The sequence below is a fragment of the Aquarana catesbeiana genome, linkage group LG10 (assembly GCF_042186555.1).
Source record: "Aquarana catesbeiana isolate 2022-GZ linkage group LG10, ASM4218655v1, whole genome shotgun sequence".
Lineage (NCBI taxonomy): Eukaryota > Metazoa > Chordata > Amphibia > Anura > Ranidae > Aquarana > Aquarana catesbeiana.
Window position 1 is genome coordinate 111,482,746 of NC_133333.1, and position 27,367 is coordinate 111,510,112.

At 43.0% G+C, this 27,367-nt stretch overlaps 1 protein-coding gene across 2 annotated transcripts in view; it reads left to right on the forward strand.

Annotated features, from left to right (window-relative positions):
• The first annotated feature begins 4,477 nt into the window (after positions 1-4,477).
• Positions 4,478-27,367, forward strand: part of DLAT (dihydrolipoamide S-acetyltransferase) — a 59,256-nt gene continuing 36,366 nt past the window's right edge. For both annotated transcript variants that reach the window (XM_073602440.1, XM_073602441.1), the window contains exons 1-7: positions 4,478-4,824; positions 12,485-12,586; positions 14,062-14,186; positions 17,226-17,382; positions 20,232-20,358; positions 22,989-23,167; positions 24,915-25,068. In XM_073602440.1, coding sequence (XP_073458541.1) covers positions 4,600-4,824; positions 12,485-12,586; positions 14,062-14,186; positions 17,226-17,382; positions 20,232-20,358; positions 22,989-23,167; positions 24,915-25,068 — 1,069 coding nt within the window. In that variant the 5' untranslated portion in view covers positions 4,478-4,599. The remainder of the gene's footprint in view (positions 4,825-12,484; positions 12,587-14,061; positions 14,187-17,225; positions 17,383-20,231; positions 20,359-22,988; positions 23,168-24,914; positions 25,069-27,367) is intronic.

Sequence of the window (27,367 nt, forward strand, 5' to 3'; positions counted from 1 at the left end):
GATGGCGCACTCCCGGCCTCTGCACCACGGCACTCCTCCATACAGACCAGATAAGTGCTCTTATGTTTGCCTTTATCCAGCACCATGGCTAAGGTTAAGTCATTAAATGTCCATGGCCTAAACTCTAATGCCGCGTACACACGGTCGGACTTTTCGTCTACAAAAGTCCGACAGCCTGTCCGACAGACTTCCGGCGGACTTTCGGCGGACTTGCAGCAGACTTTCTAACGAACGGACTTGCCTACACACGACCACACAAAAGTCCGACGGATTCGTACGTGATGACGTACACCGGACTAAAATAAGGAAGTTCATAGCCAGTAGCCAATAGCTGCCCTAGCATGGGTTTTTGTCCGTCGGACTAGCACACAGACGAGCGGATTTCGGGGTCCGTCGTAGTTACGACGTAAAGATTTGAAGCATGTTTCAAATCTAAAGTCCGTCGGATTTGAGGCTGAAAAAGTCTGCTGAAAGTCCGGAGAAGCCCACACACGATCGGATTACCAGCCAGCTTTAGTCCGTCGGCGTCCGTTGGACTTTTGTAGACGAAAAGTCCGACCGTGTGTACGCGGCATAACAGGAAGGAAGAGACACCTGGTGCTTTGAAAGTTCAGACAATCGGGGGGCAGACATCATCCTGGTTCAGGAGACCCACTTTAACAGGGAAGATTCCTTTGCATTCACTTCCAGACACTACCCTCAGATTTATCAGGCGTTCAACCCCCGCAAAGGAGCCGGTGTAGCTATACTTTTCAGACGTGGTTCACCATCTACATGTGGTGAGTCTTTCATTGATCCGCGGGGACACTTTATCATCCTGCGCGGACACTGGCAGACTCAAGCAGTCACATTTTGCCCAGAATGTCCACCAGATCAACTTTCTAACCAAAGTGTTTGCATGTCTGTTTCGGACATCCAATGAATTCCTAATTGTAGGAGGGGACTTTAATATACCCCACTCCTCGGTGCGTGATGAACCCCAGGGACTCACAAAAACTCTTACGTGACCTCACTAGGCGATATGCCCTTTTTGACTCTTGGTGGGTTCTTCACCCTGGGGATCAGCAGTACACATTTTATTCTGCCCACCACCGCATGCATTCCCATATTGACTACCTCTTTGTTAATAATGCCATGCTGCGCACTACCCGCTCTGCGCAGATTCTCCCAATATCCTGGTCTGACCTTGGCCGTATTCTACTTACACTGAACTTGGGTACCCCTAACCATAAACCATGTCACTGGCAGCTGAATACCTTCCTTTTACAACACCTCCCCTCCAAAACAGAATTAGAATCCACATTTAAACTAGACTTCAAAAAGGGAACAACACCCCTGATATACTGATATATCCTACACCACTCTCTGGAAAGCCCACATGGCAGTTCTCTGAGGTCGCTGCATTGCACTAGCTTCGGCTATGAAAAAAGACGTGAGGGCCACCAAATTACGAGCTGGCAGGGAACTTAGGGCCCTGAACTTCAGCTACAAACCTCCCTATCCCTACCCTTACTCAAAAAAAATCATCCGTCTCTGTATGACTCTTAAAGACCTGGCACTAGGCCAAGTAGAAAAAGCCTTGACTAGGCTTAGACAACTCTACTATGACAAGGGTAATAAGGCCCACTCTCTGTTAGCTCACAAACTAGCTGAACGCTCTCTAGGACTACCCCACATCAAATTAAAAACAGGCTGGGCTGTCTACTATCCCACCCTCAGGACATTTGCCACACGTTTGAGGAGTTTTACACCGACTTATACAACAATCCTGAGATCCCCCATGACCCCCCACCCCTGCACGAATTAACTGCATGAATTGTTATTTAGAAGATAGTGGGGTTCCCCGTCTTCAAACCTCGGACCTCCTCTCCCTCAATGCACCCATAACGGAAGAAGAACTTGTCAACCATCAAAACTCTACCTACGCGTAAATCCCCTGGCCCAGAAGGTCTCCCCTATGAGTACTACAAATCCTTTCTACCCCTGCTGCTCCCACATATGTGTAAACTCTTTAATGCTTTCCTTCAGCAAACCCCCATTCCCTCAGACACGCAAAGATCATTCCTCACCCTGATACAATGATCCTGCGCCCTGATCTGGTCCTTCTGACTGGAGGGAAGCAACCCTTGCAGGGACCAACGCACCTTCAACCATCGGCCGCTCTGCAATCTCCCTGTCTGGCATAACAGTTGCTTTATTTTCACTAATATATTATAGTTTAGCACTGTTTTATATTTCACATTATTTATCGGATTTGCACAATTTATGTATGTGTATATTATATTCATTACCATTCTCAGTAGGAATCTGAGATTTTTCAATTTTTAGCACTGCACTTTTTCACTTTATGTTACACTTTGCAAAATTGATCCTTTGCTGTGCTGGCTGCTTCAGTTGATTTAAAGGGACAGCGCGGTATATGTATTTTTTTTTGCCTCTGTGAAGACAACTATTCTCCCTAAACTCCTGTATTTATTCCAGACATTTCCCATTCCCGTCCCTTATGCACACTTAAAAAACTTCAAGCGGACCTGATTCCCTTTGTCTGGAACTACAAGAGGCACAGGGTACCCAAGTCGGTTTTACTGGCGTCCCGTTCTGATGGGGGCTAGTATTCCCTAACCTGGTAAAATACTATCAAGCCACCCAATTGCGCACCCTAACCTTTTGGTTCCCTCAATGATCATACAATAAATGGACAGAGATTGAGAAGATATGGCTCGCACCAATACACCCAAATAGTTTGGAATGGGAATGTGGAGGTGGACCCTGGTAGGCTTTTAGGGTCCATGTCTCAGCTTAGATGGCTCTGGGGAAAACTGTCCCATGAACATGCGCTTCGCTCAGAAAAGTCGCTGTTGACCTGTTTTCTCTGCAACCCCAAGATGCCTGCTAGTCTCACTCACCAGATGTCATCGCCCTGGGCAACATGGAATTTATTCCACTTTGGTCAATTAGTGGACCCTAGATAACGTAAATTACTGCCATTTACTGAACTCCAAGAAAAATATGAATTACCTCACCGGGTGTTTTATGGACATTTGCAAATATGCCACTATGCCCAAACCTTTTCCCCGAATCTACAATTTTCAGCGCCATCCCCTTTTAAAAGCATAATTATGGAGGGATCCATGCGCCAGGGCCTGATCTCCGACATTTACCGGATACTTAACTCCTACTCTATACCAAATCAGGGTAAACATGCCTATATGCTCCGCCGGGAAAAGATATTGGGAGAAGAAATCCCCAAGATGACGTGGCAGGCAATCTGGTCCCAGGCGGCTAAAAGCTCCTTTTGCACGCTTTATAAGGAAGATGCATATAAAATTCTCTATTTTTGGTACCTGATACCGGACGTACTCCACGCCATCTACACCTCTAACTCTAATCGGTGCTGGCGCTGTCAGGGGGACAAAAGGTACCCTATACCATATTTACGGGAGTTGCCCCATGATAGTGCCCTTCTGGACCGTGACGCAACAATTATTGTCCCACCTCTTTGAGGTGCAGGTCCCCATGATGCCAAAATTCTTCCTACTTGGTGTGTCACCATTAGGCTGTATTCACACCTGGGCGTTTCAAAGTCGTGTGCTGTTACCACGTTTTTGACCACGATTTTGCCACGTATTTTACTGTGATTCTGCCGAGATTTTGTTGAGGTCACCAATGTAAAAGGCAGAAAAACGCCTGTAATCTGCTCCAAAGAAGCTTGTGTTCTTTTTTGAGCTTAGGGTGTTTTTCAAGCGTTTTGCTTTAGGTGACAAAACGCTCAGATGTGAACAGGTGCCATTGAAATGAATGGGATTTTGCTTCTTGGGCGTTTTTCAGGTTTGTGTGAATGCAGCCTTACCAATTGCCAAACCATCCAAGAAGCTGCTTAGACACATCCTTACAGCCGCACGTTGTCTGGTTGCCCTCAACTGGAAGCAGCGCTCTCCTTCCTCCCAATGATCTTGCTCCACCTACTGCTAAAATGTCTGTATTTTCTATATGTTGCTTGGAACTCACCGTGTTCTGTTTTTGTCTTATTACCTGCTGAGATAACTAATAAAACTATTATTAGAGTAAATACAACACATTCAGTCTTCTATCCAATCAGAGAGCGATGTAGTGACATTCCTCCAGGTGTCACCCTGTCTCTGCTGTCATTGGCAGCGACGCCCCGCACACACCCACCCTAACGATCTTACGACTAGACGACACCACGCCGTCAGCCATCTTGCTCCACCCATCTCCTCGGGGTTAATTGAACACTAAGCCACCGGAAGACTCTCACAGCCATCTTGATCCTCTCAATCAGCGTGCACAATCTCCGTGACAACCTCCACACCGTATAATATTGTACAACTGAGTAAATAAATAGCGAATACTTTGTGTGACCGAGACCATCCGATATCTAGCATCTGAAAAGAAAACGTGTCACTCAGTACATTTTTACGGTCGCGGGTGTACCAAAATGGCACCCGATGACTCTCGCGATGTGAGCGCGCCCCCTAGGGGAACGTGGAGGTGGGAGCATCTGCCGTGAGTGTTCCCGGATCGCCGGGGAGGTCATTGAAGAAGGAGAGAAGCCAGGCCTTGAGTGTTCCCTCTGCAGACATGCTCCGCCTGTGCCTGAGGCTCCGCGGCCCGCTCCGCTCCGCCCTGCCGGCCCGGGGACACGGGAACACGGCGGCCCGAGTGCGGAGGTATCATATGAGCGCCGGCTGCCGCCTCAGAGCCCTGGACTGTGTGCCAGCCGGTGTGCCCGGAGGAGGCCGACTACATGGGAGGAGGGGAGAGGAGACTGGGCGGAGGTGGTACAGCTATCCTCCCCACCAGAAGGTAAGAGGGAGGACTACAAGTCCCAGAGGACCCTGCGTGCGCAGAAGTGCCAAGGCATGCTGGGAATTGTAGTTCACTAATCAGAGTGTCTGCAGGATCTGTGCTTCTACCCCCTACCTGCCTGTACAGTGCTGCTGGGACTTGTAGTTCCACATCTGCAGACCAATACCAGGCTGCATGCTGATGGGAGGAGAGAGAGCAGATAGCCATACACTGTCCAATCAGATTGCATAATCTCCTGTAAGATGACCATACACTGTCCAATCAGATTGTATAATCTCCTGTAAGATGACCATACACTGTCCAATCAGATTGTATAATCTCCTGTAACATGACCATACACTGTCCAATCAGATTGTATAATCTCCTGTAACATGACCATACACTGTCCAATCAGATTGTATAATCTCCTGTAACATGACCATATACTAGAGTTGCCACCTCATCCCTTTAAACCCGAACACATATTAATTACACAGGTTCTGTGGCTGATTAAGGTGGTAATTAAACTCACTTGGTGCCTTATCTGCACTAAATTAGTCTCAGAACCTGTATATTTCATATGTGTTCGGGTTTAAAGGGATGAGGTGGCAACTCTACCATATACTGTCCAATCAGATTGTATAATCTCCTGTAACATGACCATATACTGTCCAATCTCCTTTTAAAGTGGATCTTCAGTCCCGATTTGGCCAGTCTCCTCCCCCTGTGGTGACGGGTAGATGTGCCCATGACAGAGCCAGTTGGCACATCTGCCCACACGCAGGGACTGAAAAGGTCCCGGTGGGGAGTGTACATGGCAGGAATTCTACCCCCTTGTGTTCAGCAGATTGTAATTCAAGGGAATGGGGTGACACTGCAATTCATGCGGTTGCAGCACAATAGTACAGTATTTAGGGGGTAAAACAGACCATGAGAAGGCGACATATCACCTCCTTACTGCCTGTACAGGGCCTCTGAAAAAGTGATCCAAGTGTGGATCACTTTTTAGATAATTGAGAGCCATTGGCACTAATGTAAACAAGCCCTAACACATAAGAAGACATTTGACCCGTGGATTACAATTTGAAGCAAGTGCTGGAATGCTTAAAGCGGAGTTCCACCCAGAAATGGTACTTCCGCTGAATCGGATCCCCCCCCCCCCCCTCCAGTGCCACGTTTGGCACCTTTCAGGGGGTAGCAGAGAGCGGATACCTGTCAAATCCAGGTATGTGCTCCCACTTCCAGGGAAAGATCGCTGCACGTTGTGGGATGAACTACCCAATGTCCGATTTCCCCCCCCGCCTTCTGGGAGACACACACAGGTCCCAGAAGACAGCAGGGACCATTCAGAAAACACAGTGATACGCAGTGTGAAAGCCACAAGGCTTCGCTTCCTGTTTCCCTTAGTAATGATGCCGCCTGCACCTGGAGCCAAGGGACAGGTTGGCTTCGGATGCCGACATCGCGGGCTCCCAGGACAGGCAAGTGTCCTTATATGCAGTATTTGTAGCTGTTGACTTTTATTTATTTTTTTTTTCCCAGGTGAAACTCCGCTTTAAAGTAGTTATTTACTCTGAAAAAAAAATAAGAAGTCAGCAGCTACCTGTAGTATATAGACAGCTGCCCACATACCTGGACCAGTTCTTTACTAGCCTTCGGGTACCTGGTGTCGCCATCCTAACTGTGGGCAGCCGGCTATGCTGCTTTCAGCTTCACAGCCAATCGCTCACTGCACATGTGCGAGGCGCCCTGCACTTTATGAATGGTCTGGCAGTCTTCTGGGACACGTGACATGTCCCAGAAGACTGTGGGGAAGGGAAGGAAGAGAACTTCCCCTCTGATTGGCTAGGTGATCTGAGTGGGAATGGTTACCTTTCAAAACTAGGTACCAGCTTCTCTCCCCTCCCCTAAAAATGACATGCCAAATTTGGGAAAGGAGAACTTGAAGTGGAACTTCCCCTTTTGGATGAAGCTCAGCTTTAACATGGGGATTCCTGTCGTATCCTATGGGGTCTGTTCATACTTGAGTGCCATGCCACTTGAAGCTTGAAACAAGACTTAAGCTTCTTTGGAGCGGTCGTGTGTTTTTTGGTCCTCATAGGTGCTCAACCTGTGGCCCTCCAGCTGTTGTGGAACTACAGGGCACCCAACAATGATAGGAGCGCTGATGACGCTGATGCGATCTGTGAGCCGTGGCTTAGCATTGTCAGTGTGCAACAAAAGGGGCTATTACTGGCAGGATCTGCAGGCAAGAAACTTTGCGTCCGTTACTCGTGTAAGGAAATGGTATACAGCGAGATATGATGCCAGACATAATAAAAATACAGCTTGACTTTACATACACTTTAAAGCTGAACTCCGGGAATTAGACAATCGCTAATACGTGTTTAGTCTAGGGGTGCAGGGAGAAGGTGTAATACTTGCTTCATCCCTGGCTCCAGCAGGCTCCCTCCATCTATGTAACCAGTCCAGCAATTCCACATCTCTAAGGTGCTCTCAGCCCTGGTCGCATGCTCACCTGCTCCATGTACAATGCGGGGTTCATAGCAACTACGACTGTGGGTTAAGGAAAGTAATACATCTTATGCCCCGTACACACGGTCAGACTTTGTTCGGACATTCCGACAACAAAATCCTAGGATTTTTTTCCGACGGATGTTGGCTCAAACTTGTCTTGCATACACACGGTCACACAAAGTTGTCGGAAAATCCGATCGTTCTAAACACGGTGACATAAAACACGTACGTCGGGACTATAAACGGGGCAGTGGCCAATAGCTTTCATCTCTTTATTTATTCTGAGCATGCGTGGCACTTTGTCCGTCGGATTTGTGTACACACGATTGGAATTTCCGACAACGGATTTTGTTGTCGGAAAATTTTATAGCCTGCTCTCAAACTTTGTGTGTCGGAAAATCCGATGGAAAATGTGTGATGGAGCCCACACACGGTCAGAATTTCCGACAACAGGGTCCTATCACACATTTTCTGTCGGAAAATCCGACCGTGTGTACGGAACATTAGGCCTCATTTACACTGGCACTTCCACGTTTAGTAGTATAAAAAAATGTTGTGCCTCCCCGATAGTTTTTTCTGGCATTTAGATGTTCCTGCTTTAAGCCTAGGTTCACATTGGAGCGATTTGGCATGCAATTTGACATGTCAAATCGGCGGTAATTGCCAGCAATGGCACCGTCCGAATCCCAAAAGTAGTTTGTGTTCTACTTTTGGCGACTTTGGGGTGCGATTTCCATTGCCATTTGTGCAGCAATCAAAGATGTCTCTGAAATTGCCCCCGAAGTCAGGACTGACATGCAGGAATGAAATTGTGCGACTGCAACTGAACTCATACGATTTCATTCCCGCTGTCAGTGTGAACCTAGGCTAAGAGTCATCTCGCATCACAATGTGTGCAATGGATTGCCAAACAGACACATGCAAAAAGTACGCCACACCAAACCACATGGCACTGTGTTTTTAGAGGTATACACTGATCCCAATACGCCCTGCCCATTGAAATGAAAAGCACTTTGGAAGCGCTGCAACACGGGCGCTTTTAACCTCTTCTTCGGCCACTAGCGGGGGTTAAAAGCGCCACACTAGCGGGCGAAAAGCACCGCAAAAACGAGCAGCGCTGTAGTGCTAACGCTCGGCGGCCCCAGTGTGAAACCACCCTTAGACTAATGGAGCACTGGACCCTTGCAGTACCAGGCGCCCCATTGTAAGGGGAGATTTTATCTATTTCATGGAGTTCAGCTTTGAAGGCAACTTTTCATGACAAAGATAAGCAGACTGCCATTGCTGAGCTCTGGGAAATGCTGATACTTATATGTTGGTGCTTCCTGAGTCCTGACGAAAGACAAACAGCCAAGCAACAAGCATTGTGGAAGGAGGTTTGCATTGGCAGTCCTCAAATGTCACTCCTGGCAGATGTACTTTAGGACAAGTTTTTTTTTTTTTTTAAAGCCCGTGGAGTGTGAAACACACCCAAAAAACTCCACCGGTGCCAAAAAAAATGCACACACGTAAAGAGTGATACACAAAAACGTGCAAAGGGTGCTACACGGTCCTCCCGAGGAAGGACCTTACCCTGATCCCCCGGGGCGTTAGGCTACAGACGGAGACGGAGGTACTTCACTTGGGTCCGTCTGGCTGAAACCAGACAGACCCCCTTTCTCTGGAAGGTCTGCCGAAGCAGACCCACCCAAGTACTCGGTGGGACTCCCCCGAAGGGAGACCCCATGAAAGAGGGTGAACCAAGCCAAAAGGCCTATGTCCACCCCCTCCCAAGACTTTCAGGGCAAGTCCGAGGACCCGCACCCTACTCATCACACAGTGACAAACGTGTAACACATCAAACAAAAAGGTACAAAAAGTGACGAAGACGGGGGTAAAATAAATAGGAAAGTGGGTAGAAGGAAGAGTGACCATTGTGGAAAGAGTGACCATTGTGCAATACAATGGCCAGGCCCTTCGGTCAGGAATAAAAATTTCCACTGGTCCTAGCCAAAAGGCTCGGCCCTAGAGGCAGGTGTAAAAAAACGTGTTTGGTGAAGTGACCATGGTGCCATACATCAAAGTGACCCTCACTCACAGTGATTGTATGGCACCCCTGAACTGCCACTTCAGGGGCACATTCACCACAGGCTTTTTGTCCCAGACCAGCACAGCCCCCACCCCAGCCAGGAAGGCCTGGAGTTCTGAGAGCTTAGGGAGAGCCCCTAACCCTAAGGCTCAACCACCGCTCCCGTCGCTTCTGCCTAATTACATTCAGGAGATACTAACCGCCCCCTCCCCCCCCCAGGGGGGCCTTGTGTTCTCTCCCGAAAAACTGACTAGAGCTAGGACCACGCCAATCTAGGCCAGAAGGCCAGGGACCCGACCCTTTAGCCGGACCCAATGGTTCTCCATTTCCATCAGAAGGCTTCCCTTTCAGCTATTTCTAATCACTCCAGGTTGCCTTTACACCAAGAGGTTTTGCGTAGCCACCGCCACCCCTAATCCACCTCGCCGTAGATTAGGGAGGGAAGCAAGCGCCACCTCCTGGCAACTGATAAAAACAGATACTACACTTGATCTTAGCCAAAAGACCAAGACAAGTATTCTAGGAGCAGGTGTATGGGGGGAGGGGCAGATGAAGGGCAGAAGGAATCTATAGAAGAGAAGGAGAGATCACGGCTGTGTGTAGACTGAGAGGGAGAATTATTGCATGGAGGAGATCTCCAGCCCTGTAAACATATAGTGTAGACTGGATGTGGTAAAAGAGATATCATGTACATAAAGTTTCTATCAGCTTCAGAACTGCTACCATTCTACTTGTATTACTCTATGAAGCTGTTCACTTGCTGGCGGTGCCATTGTGTATCTCCCATGGTAACAGTGGACTTTCAGCAGCATTATGGGCTGTGATGGGTTAATTCCACTAAGTCCTCATGCACACGGACGTTTTTACAGCTGCTTTTTTGAGCTTTTTTTGCAGCTTAAAAAGGCCTGTCTATGTTAGTCTATGGCTTCATGCCCACCTAGGCGTTTTTGAGCTGCAAGTGGCATAGGCGTTTTTAAGCTGTAAAAAAAACCCAGGACCAGTGGGTTCTGAAAGACGTTTTTCAGCTGTAAAAACGCTCTAACGCTGAAAAACGCTGAAAAACGCTGAAAAACGTCATTCACCAACGTTTTTTAGCGTTTTTGATCCATTGAAAAAAAAAAAAAAATTTGAAAAAAAAAAAAAACGCTCAAAAACGCTAAAAAACGCTATTGCAAAAAAGCTGAAAAAAGTTTAAAAAAATCACTGCAAAGATACTGGCGTTTTCATAACGTTTTTTTAACAGCCTGTGTGCATGAGGGCTAATGATAATGGAAGTTCGGTTTTTGTTCCCTGGGAGATAATCGCTCACCTGACATATATTATATTGAACATAACTGTGCATCTTATTTACAGCATCATTTTAAAAGTCCAATACTTGAAAGCTTCTTATAACTACATATAGACCATTTGAATATTAGCAGTATTCGATTATACAAAGAATGCTACAATCCAATCCAATCTATTGCATGCCAGCCACATAATACCCTCATTCGTCTTTTTCTGCTTTTTTTTTTTTTTTTTTTTTTATGTCTTGCAGCTTTTAATTTAACCCTTCATCCTAGTTTGGGTGCATTTTGGCCAAATATTGGTCCATTAAGAGCAGGGTTTCTCAACGTGGGTTCCTCCAGAGGCTGCTAAGGGTTCCTTAAAGTGTTACTAAATCCACAACAGTAGTCAGTGTGTATGTGCAGTAAAGCGTGCTTGTTATACTCACTTTGGAACCTAGGGGGTTAATCCTCTGCATTGTGTAAAAAGGCTGTTTGATCCTGTCTTCTCTGATCTTCACCTTCTTCCAGTGTCTCCAACTCCTCTCCGGATAATTTCAATGGAAGGAGTCAGGCTGCACATGCTCAGTTTGGTGTGTATTGCTAGAGTTTTTTTTCTTCTTGGGAAAGTGTATGTGATCAGCACAGGGCCAATCAGCACTGTCCAGACAGAGGGTTAGGGGTCCTGAAGTTTTATAGGACCGTGAGAGCAGAATGAAAACTCCTCCAAGCTTTAACCACACACCGATAGAAGTCACAAGACTGCTATATGCTGCTAATGAGAAAAGGTGTTTATATTTACTAAAATAATTGCATTTCCATGTTCTGTGTACTGTGGGAGACCAGATTTAGTGAATGCAGGGTCCTGGGTTTAGTAACACTTTAAAGCGGAGTTCCACACAAAAATGGAACTTCCGCTTTTCGGAACCCTCCCCCCCCTCCGGTGTCACATTTGGCAACTTTCAGGGGGGAGGGGGGTGCAGATACCTGTCTAAGACAGGTATTTGCACCCACTTCCGGCATAGACTCCCATGGGAGTCTATGCCTCTTCCCGTCCCCACCACGCTGTCTGCTGGGAACACACAGCTCCCAGCAGAGAGCGGGGACCACTTGGGACGCGCAGCGCGAATCGCGCGTGCGCAGTAGGGAACCGGGAAGTGAAGCCGCAACGCTTCACTTCCTGATTCCCTCACCTAGGATGGCGGCGGCAGCTGCCGAGAACCGAGCGGGTTCTCGGCGTCCCCTGCCGACATCGCTGGACCCCGGGACAGGTAAGTGGCCATGTATTAAAAGTCAGCAGCTGCAGTATTTGTAGCTGCTGGCTTTTAATATTTTTTTTTTTTTTTGGCGGTGTGGGTGAACCCCCGCTTTAAGTAATGAACAATTTCTGCCTCTCAGATAAGTTCCTACTGACACCACTGATCTTGTAGCTATTTTTAATGGGGTAATTCTTCCTGCTGACCATCACACTAATGTATCATGAGTTGTAGATATAGTAATTTTTAGCAAGGGTTCCCTGAGAACAGACAGTTAATTCAAGGGTTCATCTGTGTTGAAAAGATTGAGAAAGCTGATTTAGTTCCATACAGAGTTTGTCAAAGAGCTTGGTTTTCATTCATTACACTTGCAGAGGATTGAAGCCACCAATGTTTTTCAGTGCCAGTCTACCCTCGTCTGTCGCATCACATTCATTACCCATCAGCTAGATCTTCTGTAGAATGCACACACAGGTTGTTTGGCAAGGAATAATTGGCAATCGAATGTAACAAAAGTCTTATGTATTTACAAATGAACATTTTATTTACTAATGGATCTTTTCTTTGTACAGGTGCCTTTACCTGCACTCTCCCCCACAATGCAGATGGGAACCATTGCACGATGGGAAAAGAAGGAAGGCGAGAAAATCAGTGAGGGGGATCTGATTGCTGAGGTTTGATTTCTAAATGTTTTACTTTGATACATTGTATTTCTTTAACTATCACAAAATTGAGGCTTCTGGATTCCTTTTTTTGTTTTTTTTTAGTTGAACACAGTTATAAACTGGTCCGAGAGTCTGTTCAGACCAGAACACAGTGCAGGATACTCATGTTCTGTGTGGTTTTGAAACTCACTGGAGTTGCGATCTGCAGCAGCATTTTTTGCGATACGGCACTGTATCGCTTTAACTGACAATTGAAAGTTATAGCGTCTACAAAATAGGGGAAAGATTTATGGCATTTTTATTATTATTATTAATTTTTTTTTTTTTACTAGTAATAGCGACAATCTGCGATTTTTATCGGGACAGCAACATTATGGCGGACAGATCAGACACCTTTGACACGCTTTTGGGACCATTGGCATTTATACAGAGATCAGTGCTATAAAAATGCACTGATTATTGTGTAAATGTCACTGGCAGGGAGGGGGTTAACAGTAGGGAACGATCAAGGTGTTAACTGTATTACCTAGGGAGTGATTCTAATTGTGGGGGGATGGGACTGCCTGGGTGAGGAGACCGATTTGTTGTTCATAGTTGTTTGACCCCCTAGTGGTCAAAAGGCGAATCGACGTACAGCTACGTCGGTTCGCCCAGGGGAGCCAACCTGCCGCAGTACAACTGCGGCGGCTGGTCGGGAAGGGGTTAAAAAGGAACCTCATGGGGTTCTTCTATTTGCCCATCAAAAAGGCACTTCTCGTTAGTCAGTGCAAGTTAGTCAGTGACACCCCTCTAGTACAGCTGTCCAATTATCCTACAGAAAGTAGAATTCACATGGGACCCCTGGACTTTCATTGCACCTATCCAGCAATTCTTTAATCGAAAATTTAGAGTTCAAGCCTACCTTCATCTACGTCTTTTTATATTGGTACAATAGTATATGTACTTCCAAATTGTATGCTTGTGACTTGAAAGTCCAATGCCGACCATTTTACAATGTGCCGTATCTATTCTCTTATGGCTTGTGCCCAGTGTTTTCTGTTATGTAATGACAAAAAAAGCTATAAATAATGCTATAGGAAAACTAAAAATCAGTAGCTACAAGTATCCCTCATAGGTAACAACTGTTAAGCTAGCCATACACTATTAGAACTTTGGCCAATTCCACTGAATCAATTAAAATTCTAAGAGTGGGTGGGCCTGCTGGTTTTTTTATAGGAGGTGGTCAGAAAATTGCATGCTGAACAGTGCCTGCATCCAATCTGATGAAGGTACTGTCTGCGTATTTAGCAGCCCCATACATTACCACACTCTTCTGGAGTAAAAATGTTCAAAGGACTCCTATTTTAATCACAGAAGCCTGTTATTGCAAGCACTTTGAATCCAGGGAAGTGGTGCAGGAAAGATATAGATATATATTTACAGCAACCGGTATGGTAATTTATGGAATTTTCTGACTTACTGTCATTAAAAATATTGTTTTATAGGTTGAGACAGACAAAGCTACAGTTGGATTTGAAAGTTTGGAGGAGTGCTACCTGGCCAAAATCCTGGTGCCAGAGGGGACAAAAGATGTTGCAATTGGTGCCATAATTTGCATCACTGTTGACAGGTGAGTGACAAGCACATATCCATTGATATTACTTATATTGTATACAGTGTAAGCTCATTTTTGTTTGCCAGTCGGGTTGATTTGCTAAAACTGGAAAGTGCAAAATCTGGTGTAGCCGTGCATGGTAGCCAATCGGCTTCTAACTTCAGATTGTTCAATTAAGGGTTGACAAAAAATTCTGGAAGCTGATTGGTTTCTATGCAGAGCTGCACCAAATTTTGCACTCTCCAGTTTTAGTAAATCAACTCCAGTGTCTTTAACATATAATTTACAAATCTATAATTCCAGTTGCGCAAAAGGTTTCTAAAATCAACACCCAATTTTTTAGGGAGTCAATGAGGGATCTACAGAACTAACTCTGTAAAACTGCGAACCTGCATTAAAATTATAAGGTTTATCCCTGACCAGTCATGTTTTCCGCTTAGAGCTAGCTGTCATTAGGGATGGGCGAACGGTTCGGCCCGAGCATAAGTTAGGGCCGAACTTTGGTTGTTCGGATGTTCTGCGAACACCGAACAATATGCGGTGTTCCAGGCAAATTCGAAAGCCGCCGGAACACTGTTAAAGTCTATGGGACACTAACATGAAAAATCAAAAGTGTTCATCATAAAGGCTTATATGCACGTTATTGTCATAAAAAGTGTTTGGGGACCTGGGTCCTGCCCCAGGGGACATGTATCAATTAAAAATTTTTTTTTTTTCGGGAGCAGTGATTTTTTTTATTTTTATTTTTTTTTTTATGCTTAAAGTGAAACAAGAAAAATTTTCCTTTAAATATCGTGCCTGGGGGGTGTCTATAGTATGCCTGTAAAGTGGCGCATTTTTCCCGTGTTTAGAACAGTACCACAGCAAAATGACATTTCTAAAGGAAAAATTGTCATTTAAAACTGATCGTGGCTGTAATGAATTGTCGGGCCTCGGCAATATAGATAAAAATCATTGAAAAAAAAAAAAGCATGGAATCCCCCCCCCAGACAAGGGCCTCATCCCCACAACCCTTGCCCGGTGGTTGTAGGGGAATGCGGGCGGGGGGCTTATTGGAATCTGGAAGCCCCCTTTAACAAGGGGACACCCAGATCCCGCCCCCGTGTGAATTTGTACCTCTACCATTTCACAAAAAAGTGTCTAAGGGTTAAAAAAGACAATAGCCGTTTTTTGACAATTCTGTTATTAATAATGTCGGCTTCTTCTTTCCCCCGCTTTTTCCTACATCTTCTTCTTCTGGTTTTCCTTCAGTTTTCTCCTTCTTCCTCCTTCTTCTTCCCCCGCTTCTTCCTCCATCTTCCTCTGCTTCTTCCTCCGGTCCTCTGCCTTTTCCTCCGCCTTTTTCTTCCCCGCTTCGTCATCCGGACGATCTGCCTCAATGGGAAGCTCCCGCTGTGTAACGCTTCTGTGCTTGTGACAGTTCTTATATAACTTAGGGTGGAGCCACCTGGTGACCCCGCCCCCCTCTGATGCCACAGGGACTTCCCTATGGCTTTCCCGTGGCGTCAGAAGGGGGTGGGGTCAAACGGGTTGCGTGCTCGGATAAGGGTCTGGTATGGGGACCCCTACACCATTTTTTTTTTTAATTTGGCGCAGGGTTCCCCTTAGTTTCCATTTGAGACCCGAAGGGCCTGGTATGGATTTTAGGGGGACCCCCACGCAATTTTTTTAACATTTTGGTTTGGGGTTCCCCTTAATATTCATACCAGACCCAAAGGGCCTGGTAATGGACTGGGGGGGGGGGGGATCCCATGCTCCCTTTTTTTTTTTTTTTTCAATGATTTTTAATTATATTGCCGAGACCCGACAATTCATTACATCCCCGATCAGTTTTAAATGACAATTTTTCCTTTAGAAATGTAATTTTGCTGTGGTACTGTTCTAAACACGGGAAAAATGCGCCACTTTACAGGCATACTATAGACACCCCCCAGGTACGATATTTAAAGGAATATTTCATTTTTATTTTTTCACTTTAAGCATTAAAAAAAATCACTGCTCCTGAAAAAACGATTGTTTTAGATAAAAATTTTTGCATTGACACATGTCCCCTGGGGCAGGACCCAGGTCCCCAAACACTTTTTATGACAATAACTTGCATATAAGCCTTTAAAATTAGCACTTTTGATTACTCATGTTCGTGTCCCGAAGACTTTAACGATGTTCGTGTGTTCTGCCAAATTGTTTGCCTGTTCGGTATGTTCTGGTGCAAACCGAACCGGGGGGGTGTTCGGCCCATCCCTAATTGTCATCTGTTTTTTTTTCATTTTAAAGTGGACTCCTTGTTTTTGAAAAAAAAAAAAAAGCCCTCCCTGGTCGATGATAATGATTGCCGGGACCGAAGCATATTTCATTGCATCCTCTGCTTTTGTTCTATAGATCCTTAAACCGGTGATTACAATAACCTCTTATACTTTGAGTGCTAAGACCCCTTTCACACTGGGGCCGCAGCTGCGTTAGCGCTAAAGCGCTGCTTGTTTTAGCGGCGCTTTTAACCCCAATGAAGGGGTTAAAAACTCCTGTGTTGCAGCGCTTCTGAAGTACTTTTCATGCACATCGGAAGCGCTGCCTATTCATTGCAATGGTGAGGAGCGTTTTGGGAGAACTGTATACAGCGCTCTCAAACCGCCCCAAAGATGCTGCTTGCAGGACTTTTCCGAACGTCCTGCCCGGTTGTGAAAGCACCCATTGTAATGAATGGGAGGCAGTTTTCAGGCGCTATTTCTAGCGCTAAAATGCCTGAAAACTGCCTCAGTGTGAAAGGATCTAAGTGAGACAGTTTGCTCTAAAGAGGACCATTTAATTAATTAAAAAAAAAAAAAAGAAAAAAAAAACTCTTCTCAATCAACCGAACACATGATAGAACTGCCAAAGCATAAGTATCTATAAGTACCGCAATTGTAGAAAACATTTAAACTAATCCTACTGGTATATCTGTTTCCCAGATGTACAAATCTATAAAATCTGTATCACTACCTTGACTATGGCATTTTTAAGGTTCCGTAATATAAGGATCATTTGCTATTCTGAGTGATTTTGTTTGTTATTCCATAGGCCAGAATTAATTGATGCCTTCAAAAACTACACCTTGGACACTGTTGCAGCTGCTCCTGCACCTGCTGCCCCTTCAAGCACCCCAACAGCAGCTGCCCAGGCACCACCCCCAGCATCGGTTCAAGCCCCTGGCAGTTCCTATCCTACACACTTAAAGGTAACCTTGGCACCCCTGTGAATTTATTATGTTATGTAACATAATCCGTGCCTGCTATTTATCTGCTACATATTTCTTTATTGAAGAAAAGCACAAGGAGACGTAATTTATCCTTTTCAAGATATATATTTTTGGACAGTAGCAAGCCAGGTTTATGTATCTAAGTGAGTGCTGGCTTTTACCAAGATGAGGTGTAATGCAGGACCTCCAATACATCTTAAAGCTAAACAAGTTCCTTTAATATTTACCCCTGCACTGCACCCCCTCCCTCGCACTGCAAGGGCGAAATACTTGTTTTGTCTAGAAGGATAGGAATAAGCACAATACTAACCTTATTTCTTGCTCCCCTAAAGGGGGGGGGGGGAGGGGGGGGGGGTGCAAAGCACAAAATTGACTGAATAGAATTGTATTATTTCAAATCTTTGACAGGTGAAACAGGAAACATATACAGTTAGGTCCATATATATTTGGACACAGGCACAATTTTCATACTTTTGGCTTTGTGTGCCACCAGAATAAAATTAAAACGAAACAATTCAAATGAAAGTGCAGACTTTCAGCTTTTATCCACAGCTGTTAGGAACTGCAACCATTTTAATACACAGTCCCCCCCCCCCCCATTTTCAGGGCCTCAAATGTAATTGGACAAATGAATATAATACTAAATAAAATATTAATTTTTAATATTTTGTTGAGAATGACTGCCTGAAGTCTGGAACCCATGGACATTACCAGACTGTGTTTCCTCCTTTTGAGGCTTTGCCAGGCTCAAACTGCAGCTGTCTTCAGTTGTTTGTGGGTCTTTCTGCCTTTAGTTTTGCCTTCAGCAAGTGAAATTCATGCTCAAATGGGTTGAGATCAGGTGATTGACTTGACCATTGCAGAATATTCCACTTCTTCTCCTTTAAATGCTCCTGGGTTGCTTTTGCAGTGTGTTTTGGATCATTGTCCATCTGTACTGTGAAGCGCCATCCCATCAACTTTGCTGCATTTGGCTGAATCTGGGCTGACAGTATATCTCTAAACACTGCAGAATTCATCCGGCTGCTTCTATCTTTTATCACATCATAAATAAACCTCAATGACCCAGTGCTACTGGAAGCCATGCATGCCCGTGCCATCACACTGCCTCTACCATGTTTTACAGATGATGTTGTGTGCTTTGGATCATGAGCTGTTCCAAGCCATCTCCACACTTTTCTTTCTTTCTTTACTCATCATTCTGGTACAGATTAATCTTAGTCTCATATGTCCAAAGAATGCTTTTCCAGAACTGGTTTGGCTTTTTTAGATTTTTTGGCAAAGTTTAATCTGGCTTCTCTATTCTTCAGGCTTATGAATGGTTTGCACCTCATGGTGAACCCTCTGTATTTGCTCTTGTGACGTCTTCTGTTGATTGTAGACTTTGACAATGATACGCTTCACCTCCCGGAGAGTGTCCTTCACTTGTCTGGATGTTGTGAATGGGTTTTTCTTTACCATAGATAGGATCCTGCAATCATCCACCACTGTTGTCTTCCATGGACGTCCAGGCCTTTTTACGGTGCTGAGCTCACAAGTGCATTCTTCTTTCTTTAGAATGTACCAAACTGTTGATTTAGCCACTCCTAATGTTGCTGCTTTCTCTCTGATGGATTTTTTTCGTTTTTGAAGCCTTACAATGGCCTGTTTCACTTGCATGGACTGCTTTTTTGAGCGCATGATGTAGGTTCACAGCAATAGATTCCAAATGCAAATACCACATTTAGAATCAACTCCAGACCTTTTACCTGCTTAAAGAGGACCTGCAGTCTGCTCACATAATTTGTAGTAAAGACATCTTTGCTTTTTGAAGCTTCCCTCCAACCACTTTGCATATTATTTTATATATACTGCGATTCTGTACTTGCCAATTATGCTGCAGAAATCTCCCTCCCCACTGAGTCTGGCTGCAATCATTTTAACTGTGGGCAGCTGAAGCTGCTGCCTGTTAACTTCCTGGATTTACACAGACACACACCTCCAGCTCTGCAGCTTTCATTGGCCCTCTTATGACTCATCCCCCCCCCCCCCTCCCTTCCTGGCAAACTCTCACAAAAGTGAGAGTGAGAGAGCTGTGTATGTCATAAGCCTAGGATTTTTTCCAGAAAAGAAACGAGAAGTGGGCTGTATAAGGTATTTACTGGCAGAAAAAAAATGTTTTACTATCCAAAGTTAAAATACCAAGGACAGAAGATTTAATAGATGGAAAGATGAGAAAATTGCTGAAGTTCCACTTTATTTGATGAGGACATCACAAAGGACTAGCCCACACCTGGCCGTTAAACACCTTTGATTCAATTGGCCAATTACTTTGGTCCCTTGAAAAAAGGGGGGGGGGGGCTATTCTTAAGGGCTGTAATTCCTAAACCCTTCCTTTTTGATTTGGATGTAAATGCCCTCAAAGTAAACCTGAGAGTGTGCACTATAGCTTGACTTTGTTTTGGTAAATACCTGGGAAAAAAATAAAACTGAGCTTGTGTCCAAATATATATATATATATATATATATATATATATATATATATATATATATATATATATATATATATATATATATATATATATATATATATAAAATTGTCTGTCTGTTTTGCCATCTGTCTGGAGTTGTAGGTTAGTTTTCCATAACGTAGTCATACAGTTGCACACATTATGGTCAGTTTTAAACCATTAGGACCAATAAATTAATCTATATGAATAAAAAAAAAAATGCACAAACTTCATGAAGATAGGGTGCCTCATAGGCATTGAACCCAGGATCTCAGAACTACATAAGACATTCTTCATCATTTTTACTAAGACTGGATCTGTTATATTCCACATCTATAGATCTTATTACCTGCACTATCACCGACAATGACAATGGGAACAGTACAGAAATGGGAAAAGAAGGTTGGAGAGAAGCTCAGCGAAGGAGATCTGCTGGCAGAGATTGAAACCGATAAAGCCACAATAGGTAAAAGAACACCTGTTATAAAATGTAATACTACAGAGTGCTACAATATTATTTGCCATTTAACCATTTCAGCCCCAGAAGATTTTATTCCCTTCCTGACAAGAGCACTTTTTGCAATTCGGCACTGTGTCGCTTTAACTGACAATTGCACGGTCATTCTTGCACCCAAACAAAATTGACGTTTTTTTTTTCCCCCACAAATAGAGCTTTCTTTTGGTGGTATTTGATCACCTCTGCGGTTTTTATGTTTTGTGCTATAAACAAAAAAAGAGTGACAATTTTGAAAAAAACAAATATTTTTTACTTTTTACTATAATAAATATCCTCCAAATAGTATATAAAAAAAACACATTTTTTCCTCAGTTTAGGCCGATATGTATTCTACTACATATTTTTGGTAAAAATTGCAATCAGTGTATATTGATTGGTTTGCGCAAAAGTTATAGCATCTACAAAATAGGGGATAGTTTTATGGCATTTTTATTATTCATTTTTTTTTTTTATTAGTAATGGCGGCGATCTGCGAATTTTATTGGGACTGCGACATTATGGCAGACACATCGGACACAATTTTGGGACCATTGTCATTTATACAGCGATCAGTGCTATAAATAAATAAAGTGTAAATGACACTGGCAGGGAAGGGGTTAACCACTAGGGGGCGATGAAGGGGTTAAGTGTGTCCTAGGGAGTGATTCTAACTGTAGGGGGATGGGCTTCAACTCACATGACAGAGATCACTGCGCTCGATAACAGGGAGCAGCGATCTCTGTCATGACACAAGCCAGAACGGGGAAATACCTTGTTTAAAAAATACAGTTTTTTTTTGTATTTCATGGTGTGTTTTAATCATATATATGTGCATGAGTGTGTGCACACATGCACTTATTATCACTCTAAGGTGTGTGACAAATAGTGGCATACATATGGATCTCTCAATATGCAGTATAGCTGATTCCCCTTTTTTGGATAATTGCCTGTAGTCAATTAAGACAATTAATGGGTGGAGTCAGTGATCCTTGGAGCTACTATTTATTTTCAAAGTTTCATGTTTGTAATGTGGTTATGACTAAGGCATTATAGGCTGAAACGCGTCAACTGTTCTTATTTGCGTTTGGTCACTGTGTTTTGTCAATAAATATTATACTTCTTAAGAGCAATCACCGGAGTGCGCATCATCTTTTCCACAGAACGGGGAAATGCCTTGTTTAAATAGGCACTTCCCTGTTCTGCGGCTCCGTGACACGATCGTCGGGAGACCGGTGGACATAGAGTCCTGCGGGCGTGGTCACGCTGTACGCGGCAGGCATGCGCGCCTGCTATCCCCGCCTCTTAAAGGGGACGTACAGGTATGCCCATTTGCCCACCGCTGCCATTATGCCGACGTATATCAGTGTACAGCGGTCGGCAAGTGGTTAATGTATCAACTGTAAATGTTGTTTAAAGTCATAATTAAAGGAGTGTTTTTCTTTTTAAATAAACGTATCATACTTACCTGCTCTGTGCAAGACATTTTCACAGAGCAGCCCCGATCCTCCTCTTCTCGGATCCCCTGTTGGCACTCCTGGCTCCTCCCCCTTGACCACTGCTCCCAATAGCAAGCTGCTTGCTATGGGGGCACTGGTGCATGCTTGCTCTCGAGCCCTGCTCTGTTCTTATTGGCTCCCTGGCTGTGATTGACAGCAGTGGAAGCCCATAGATCCCACTGCTGTGCCTCTGCCATTTAAGAGAGAGAGACCTGAGACAGCCGAGGCTCCCGTGCACATTGGGAGGGGACTCAGGTGAGTATTGGGGGGGGGGGGGGGGGGAGCAGTACACAGAAGGTTTTTTACCTTCATGCATAGAATGCATGAAGGTAAAAAAAACCTTCAGCCTTTACAACCACCTTAATGCTATTCATTTCAGTGTCCTAGTCATCACTTGTTTTAATGCTTGATAATATTGTGATGTATTACATTTTTTCCTAAAAGGTTGGGACCTTGCTGGGGTATGACCTCAGAACCTCAGTACAGCAAGTCATCCATGCTAACCACCAAGCAGCCATGCTGCACCCAGAATGTTAGAATGATAATTAGAGAACATATAAAACTTAGAGGTCCACCCAAGGGTTTTGTTTATAGAGGGTTTTGTTTATCAAGTGGTCATATGAAAGGTTGTTTTAAAGTGTTTCTTAACCTGCCAAAACGTTGTTGACAGTTGTAATGTACACTAGTATGTCCTATTTGCATCTAATGCTGTACCTATTATTATGCTTACTGTATGACTGAATCTTTTTGGTATACTGGACGTGTGTGTGTGTGTTATGTACATGCTATTTTCTTTTTTAAAAAGTATTTGATTAAACGTATTCCCATGTACTGTTTTAGTTTAGTTATTAAACTATTAAAATATATCTATCTATCTATCTATCTAGATATATATATATATATATATATATATATATATATATATATATATATATATATATATATATATATATATATATATATATATATATATATATATATGTATGTGTAATATAATATATTTTACAACACTGACACTAACTCTTACAGAATTAAATTTTGTTTTTGTATGAACTGGTGTCTGTTCACTGTTACAATAAATACATTTTGCTCTGTTTAACCAAGGTTTCGAGGTGCAAGAAGAAGGATATTTGGCAAAAATAATGGTACCGGAAGGCACACGGGATGTACCACTTGGAACCCCTCTGTGTATCATAGTGGAGAAAGAATCAGATGTTGGAAGCTTTGCAGATTACAAAGAGACAGCTGGAGCCATAGACATTAAGCCTGCTCCCTCCACTCCGGTACATTATTATAAAGCAAATATTTTAAACCTATGTTGTCACATTTAACCATTATTATTATATATATATTTTTTTTTAACTGCTATCTTACAAAATGCAAACTGCCACCCTCCTGCTTTTCTAACATTAAAACATTTTATTAAATAAAAACATAAAGCCAAGAAAAAATATATTGCACCTATAGCAATCCTTATATTTGGTGGGTGCATTTTGTTTTTTTTTTTTTTCGTTTTTGGGCTTACATATACCTTTACCAGGAGATTGGAAAAAAAATGATTTTGATAAATGTTGTTGGGGAATACAGCAGACCTTGGAGTATAAACCTTGCCCCTAGAGGATTGACCCTTCAGCATAAGCCTAAAGAGTTTAGTTTTTTTTAGATTTGACTGCCACCTGGTTCTTGGTGGATATATTCATAGACTTCTTCCATATTGACGTGGCAGCCCTCTTCCAGTGTTTATATTGGTTGAAAAGTAATTCAGGAAGTTGTGTGAGTTTTTGGGGTGTTCATTCTCTTACTTCCTCAGGGAACTATTTTTAAATTTATAATCTAGGTCTGCCAGTGTCCATCTTCCTAGGGCTACTAACTTTAGTGCCTCCTATTTCTTTCACATTCATTTCAGTAGGCTTCTAGGCCTAAAGAGGTGATACTCTTGGAAAAAAAAAAATTGAATTGCTAGTGCTACCAGTGCCAGCGTTGAGTGCAAAGGGAGCAGACCCCAGCTACTGTCCTTATGACAACACTGCATTGATTTAGGTATATCTTATGATCATTTAATCCCAAAAATAATATTTCTTATTTGTACATCACAGGGCACTTCATATTCATAACTACTTGGGTTATGCTTCCACTTTCAAGTGAATGAACACTGGCCGAATAGGCAGAAATTCTGCACCCAGGCTTAACTTCTCCTAGCTCAGCTAAGCCTCAGGTTTAGTGTCAGGTGATGGATGTGCCTACATCAAGTTCTTTGGACACTTGTTCGTTAGAGGAGACTGCCACTTCTGGCTTGTGCTGATGCTGCTCTCAGCTGGGTGGTCCTTGCCTATTGGGTATCAATCTATTTCTCAGGCCTTTGGGATTAAGAGTTAGGTTCCTCAATTCCCAGTTAAGGTCCATTTCACCAGGAGAGTCAGTGCTCCCTGGGCAATTCAGCATCAAGCTTTTGTTGTGCGAGTTTGTAAGGTTGCTACTTGGTCTTCACACGTTTACTAAACTCTATCAAGTAGATGTTCAAAACTGTTGTGCAGGTGGCTTTGTAGATGTGTTGCACAGCTTTGGGATATCCCAAGTAGTCATGAACATGAAGTGCCTTTGTGTCCTGCAATGTACTCTAAGAAAAACATTTTATAGGTAGAGCAAAAATTATTGTATTCTCTGCAGCCAGCTTCCAATATATAAACGGCTACACAAATCTAAGTTTTGGTTATGTGTGACAAGACTTCTAAAGCATAAGTTATATAGGAGAAATATGATGGGTGCCATTACTGCCCCCCTGAAAATGCTGGTTGCCTGGCTGTGTCTTGCTTCAGCACTTTTGAGTCACAAATTGTTTAAAAAAACTTCAGATTTAATTATCACTATACCTGTTCCCAGTCGGAGACTCCAAAATGATTGGTGCCAGAGCATTACCATGACAACCAGTAATGTTCATTCTCCACAGTAGAGGTTGGCAATTGCAGCTTGCATAATTTCTTTTTTTAAATGCATGTGTTTACATTTACCTCTGAATTGTCATATCTACAGGCTGCAGGTCTCCCACCAGCCACACCAGTAGCTGCAGCTTTTCCATCTGCACCACCTCCTGCACCAAGCTCTGCACCCAAAGGGAGGGTATTTGTGAGTCCATTGGCCAAAAAGCTGGCATCAGAAAAAGGCATAGACATAAAACAAGTAAAAGGTATATTACAGCATGCTACAGATTATGCCGCTACATTTTATCATGTTGTGTGTGTGTATATGTGTGTGTATATGTATGTATATATATATATATATATATATAATATATATATAATATATATATATGTGTGTGTGTGTGTGTATATATATATATATATATATATATATATATATATATATATATATATATATATATATATATATATATATATATAGGAAATCAAAGTTTTGGGTATCTCAAATGTCAGAAAATAGATTCTTGTGGTGTCAGCAAGTGCAACATCAATACTTAAAACTGCAAAGAAATCACAGCTTTAAATGCCATCTATCCCACAAAGCCCCATGTATACAGTGCCTTGAAAAAGTATTCATACCCCTTTTAAAATTTTTCACATTTTCTCATGTTGCAACCAAAAAGGTAAATGTATTTTTATTTGGATTTTATGTGATAGACCAACACAAAGTGGCACATAATTGTGAAATGGAAGGAAAATGAAATGGTTTTCCAAATTTTTTACAAATAAATATGTAAAAAGTGTGGTATTCAGCCCCCCTGAGCAACATGACAAAATGTGGAAAATTTTCAAGGGGTATGAATACTTTTTCAAGGCACTGAGTATATACTAGTATATTTATATGTGTGTTTATGTATACACATAAATATTTACTTATATAGCCTGCCCTAACTTTTATTAGGGCCGTACAGTGACAGAGGAGGCAGAGCAATTTCTCTGCTTTCCTTTCATATTGCTGCCTGTTTCCCTCTTCTTCTATCCTCCCTTTCACCACATTTTAAGGCATTTTACATATATGGACAGTCAGATGCTTGCATTGCACCGTAATAAACTGGCAGTTTGTATTGACTTTACTGGTAGCTTCTCATTGTGTTGCGATGAGGAGCAGAGAACAGAATCTTCGATCCCCATGGCAGCTACATGAACTGCCACACAGTTGCTTATCTCACAATAATAAATGGACACCTTTGATTTTTTTTTTTTAGCAGCTCTGTTAGAGAGTGAGTGGAAAACTGCAAAAGCAACACAAATGTAAATGCAATCTGACAGAGGTTCTAGCTTTCTTGTACTCTACTAACCAAATAAATTTTATTTTTTATTTCTGTCTGTGTTGGTGTATTCCACTCACTTTTTGTCTGGTTGACAGCAGGCAAATCCATCTAACTGAGCCCTGAATATCAATAAAATCTGACAAGGGTCCTAATCGTTCCTTGCTCTGTTTTAGTCCAGAGAGTAAATGCCTCTTCCAGTTGATACCTTGGGTGTTTTGCAGTGATATAAAATGAACATTTTTCCACTGAATTGAATGAATACAATATAAATATTAATATTACTTCATAGTTGAGGTCTTCCGTTCCAGTAATTTAGTTGTCCTCTTCCACCCTGGAAGCTTCAGATTGGTGTTATATGTTAAGTCTAGGATCTACCAGGTCTTTCAAATTCTTCATCATTACTACGCAGTTTTATTTCCCCAGATTGTAGATCATATGATGTGTGCATGTTTTAACCCCAGGTACATAACTTTACATTTGTTAATATTAAACCTTAGTTGTCACGTAGAAAACATCGCTCCAGGATGGCCCATGCTTGCCTGCTGTAAGCCAGCCTGTCTCTCATTTACTTACAACTACTATTCAAAAGAATTGGAAGACCCACACACCAGCTATTTCCAAACCTCTTTTTATTTCATTCATAAAAGCAATACACGAGGTGTGGAGACCTCAGACAGATTTCAAGCACAGAAGCACTTAATCGTGTGTGTGTGTGTGTGTGTGTGTGTGTGTGTGTGTGTGAAATGCAGTAGGGTTTCATCTATCTCTTGTATATTGCTTTTATGAATGAATAACATTCAGAAATAACTGGTGCGTGGTCATCTGATTCTTTTGAACAGTCATTTGTGATGTAGCTTGTCAACTAATACATCCAGGTCAGCTTGTAATCACTTACATGTTTCCTATATTCCCTACGAGCAAAGGCCTTAAAGCGGGGGTCCACCTATCTGTCGTTTTTTTTTTTTTGGAGTTCATTCACAAACTTTTCTTCTCATGATTATCTACTCGCATGTTCTGTGTAATAAGTCCGCCTGTGTCCGATTTCGTTTAACTTATAAAATTCACTGAAGGTGGTTTCCATCTTCATTGTGGGCATTTGAAGCCCACAAGCATGTATTTCCTGGATGCGGTGAATGCTGTGCTCCCAGCATTCACAGAGATGTTGTGATGATGCTGTTGCACAATGCATGCTGGGAAGCCTGAGACTAGCTCCCAGGGGACTGTGGGAGGTCTG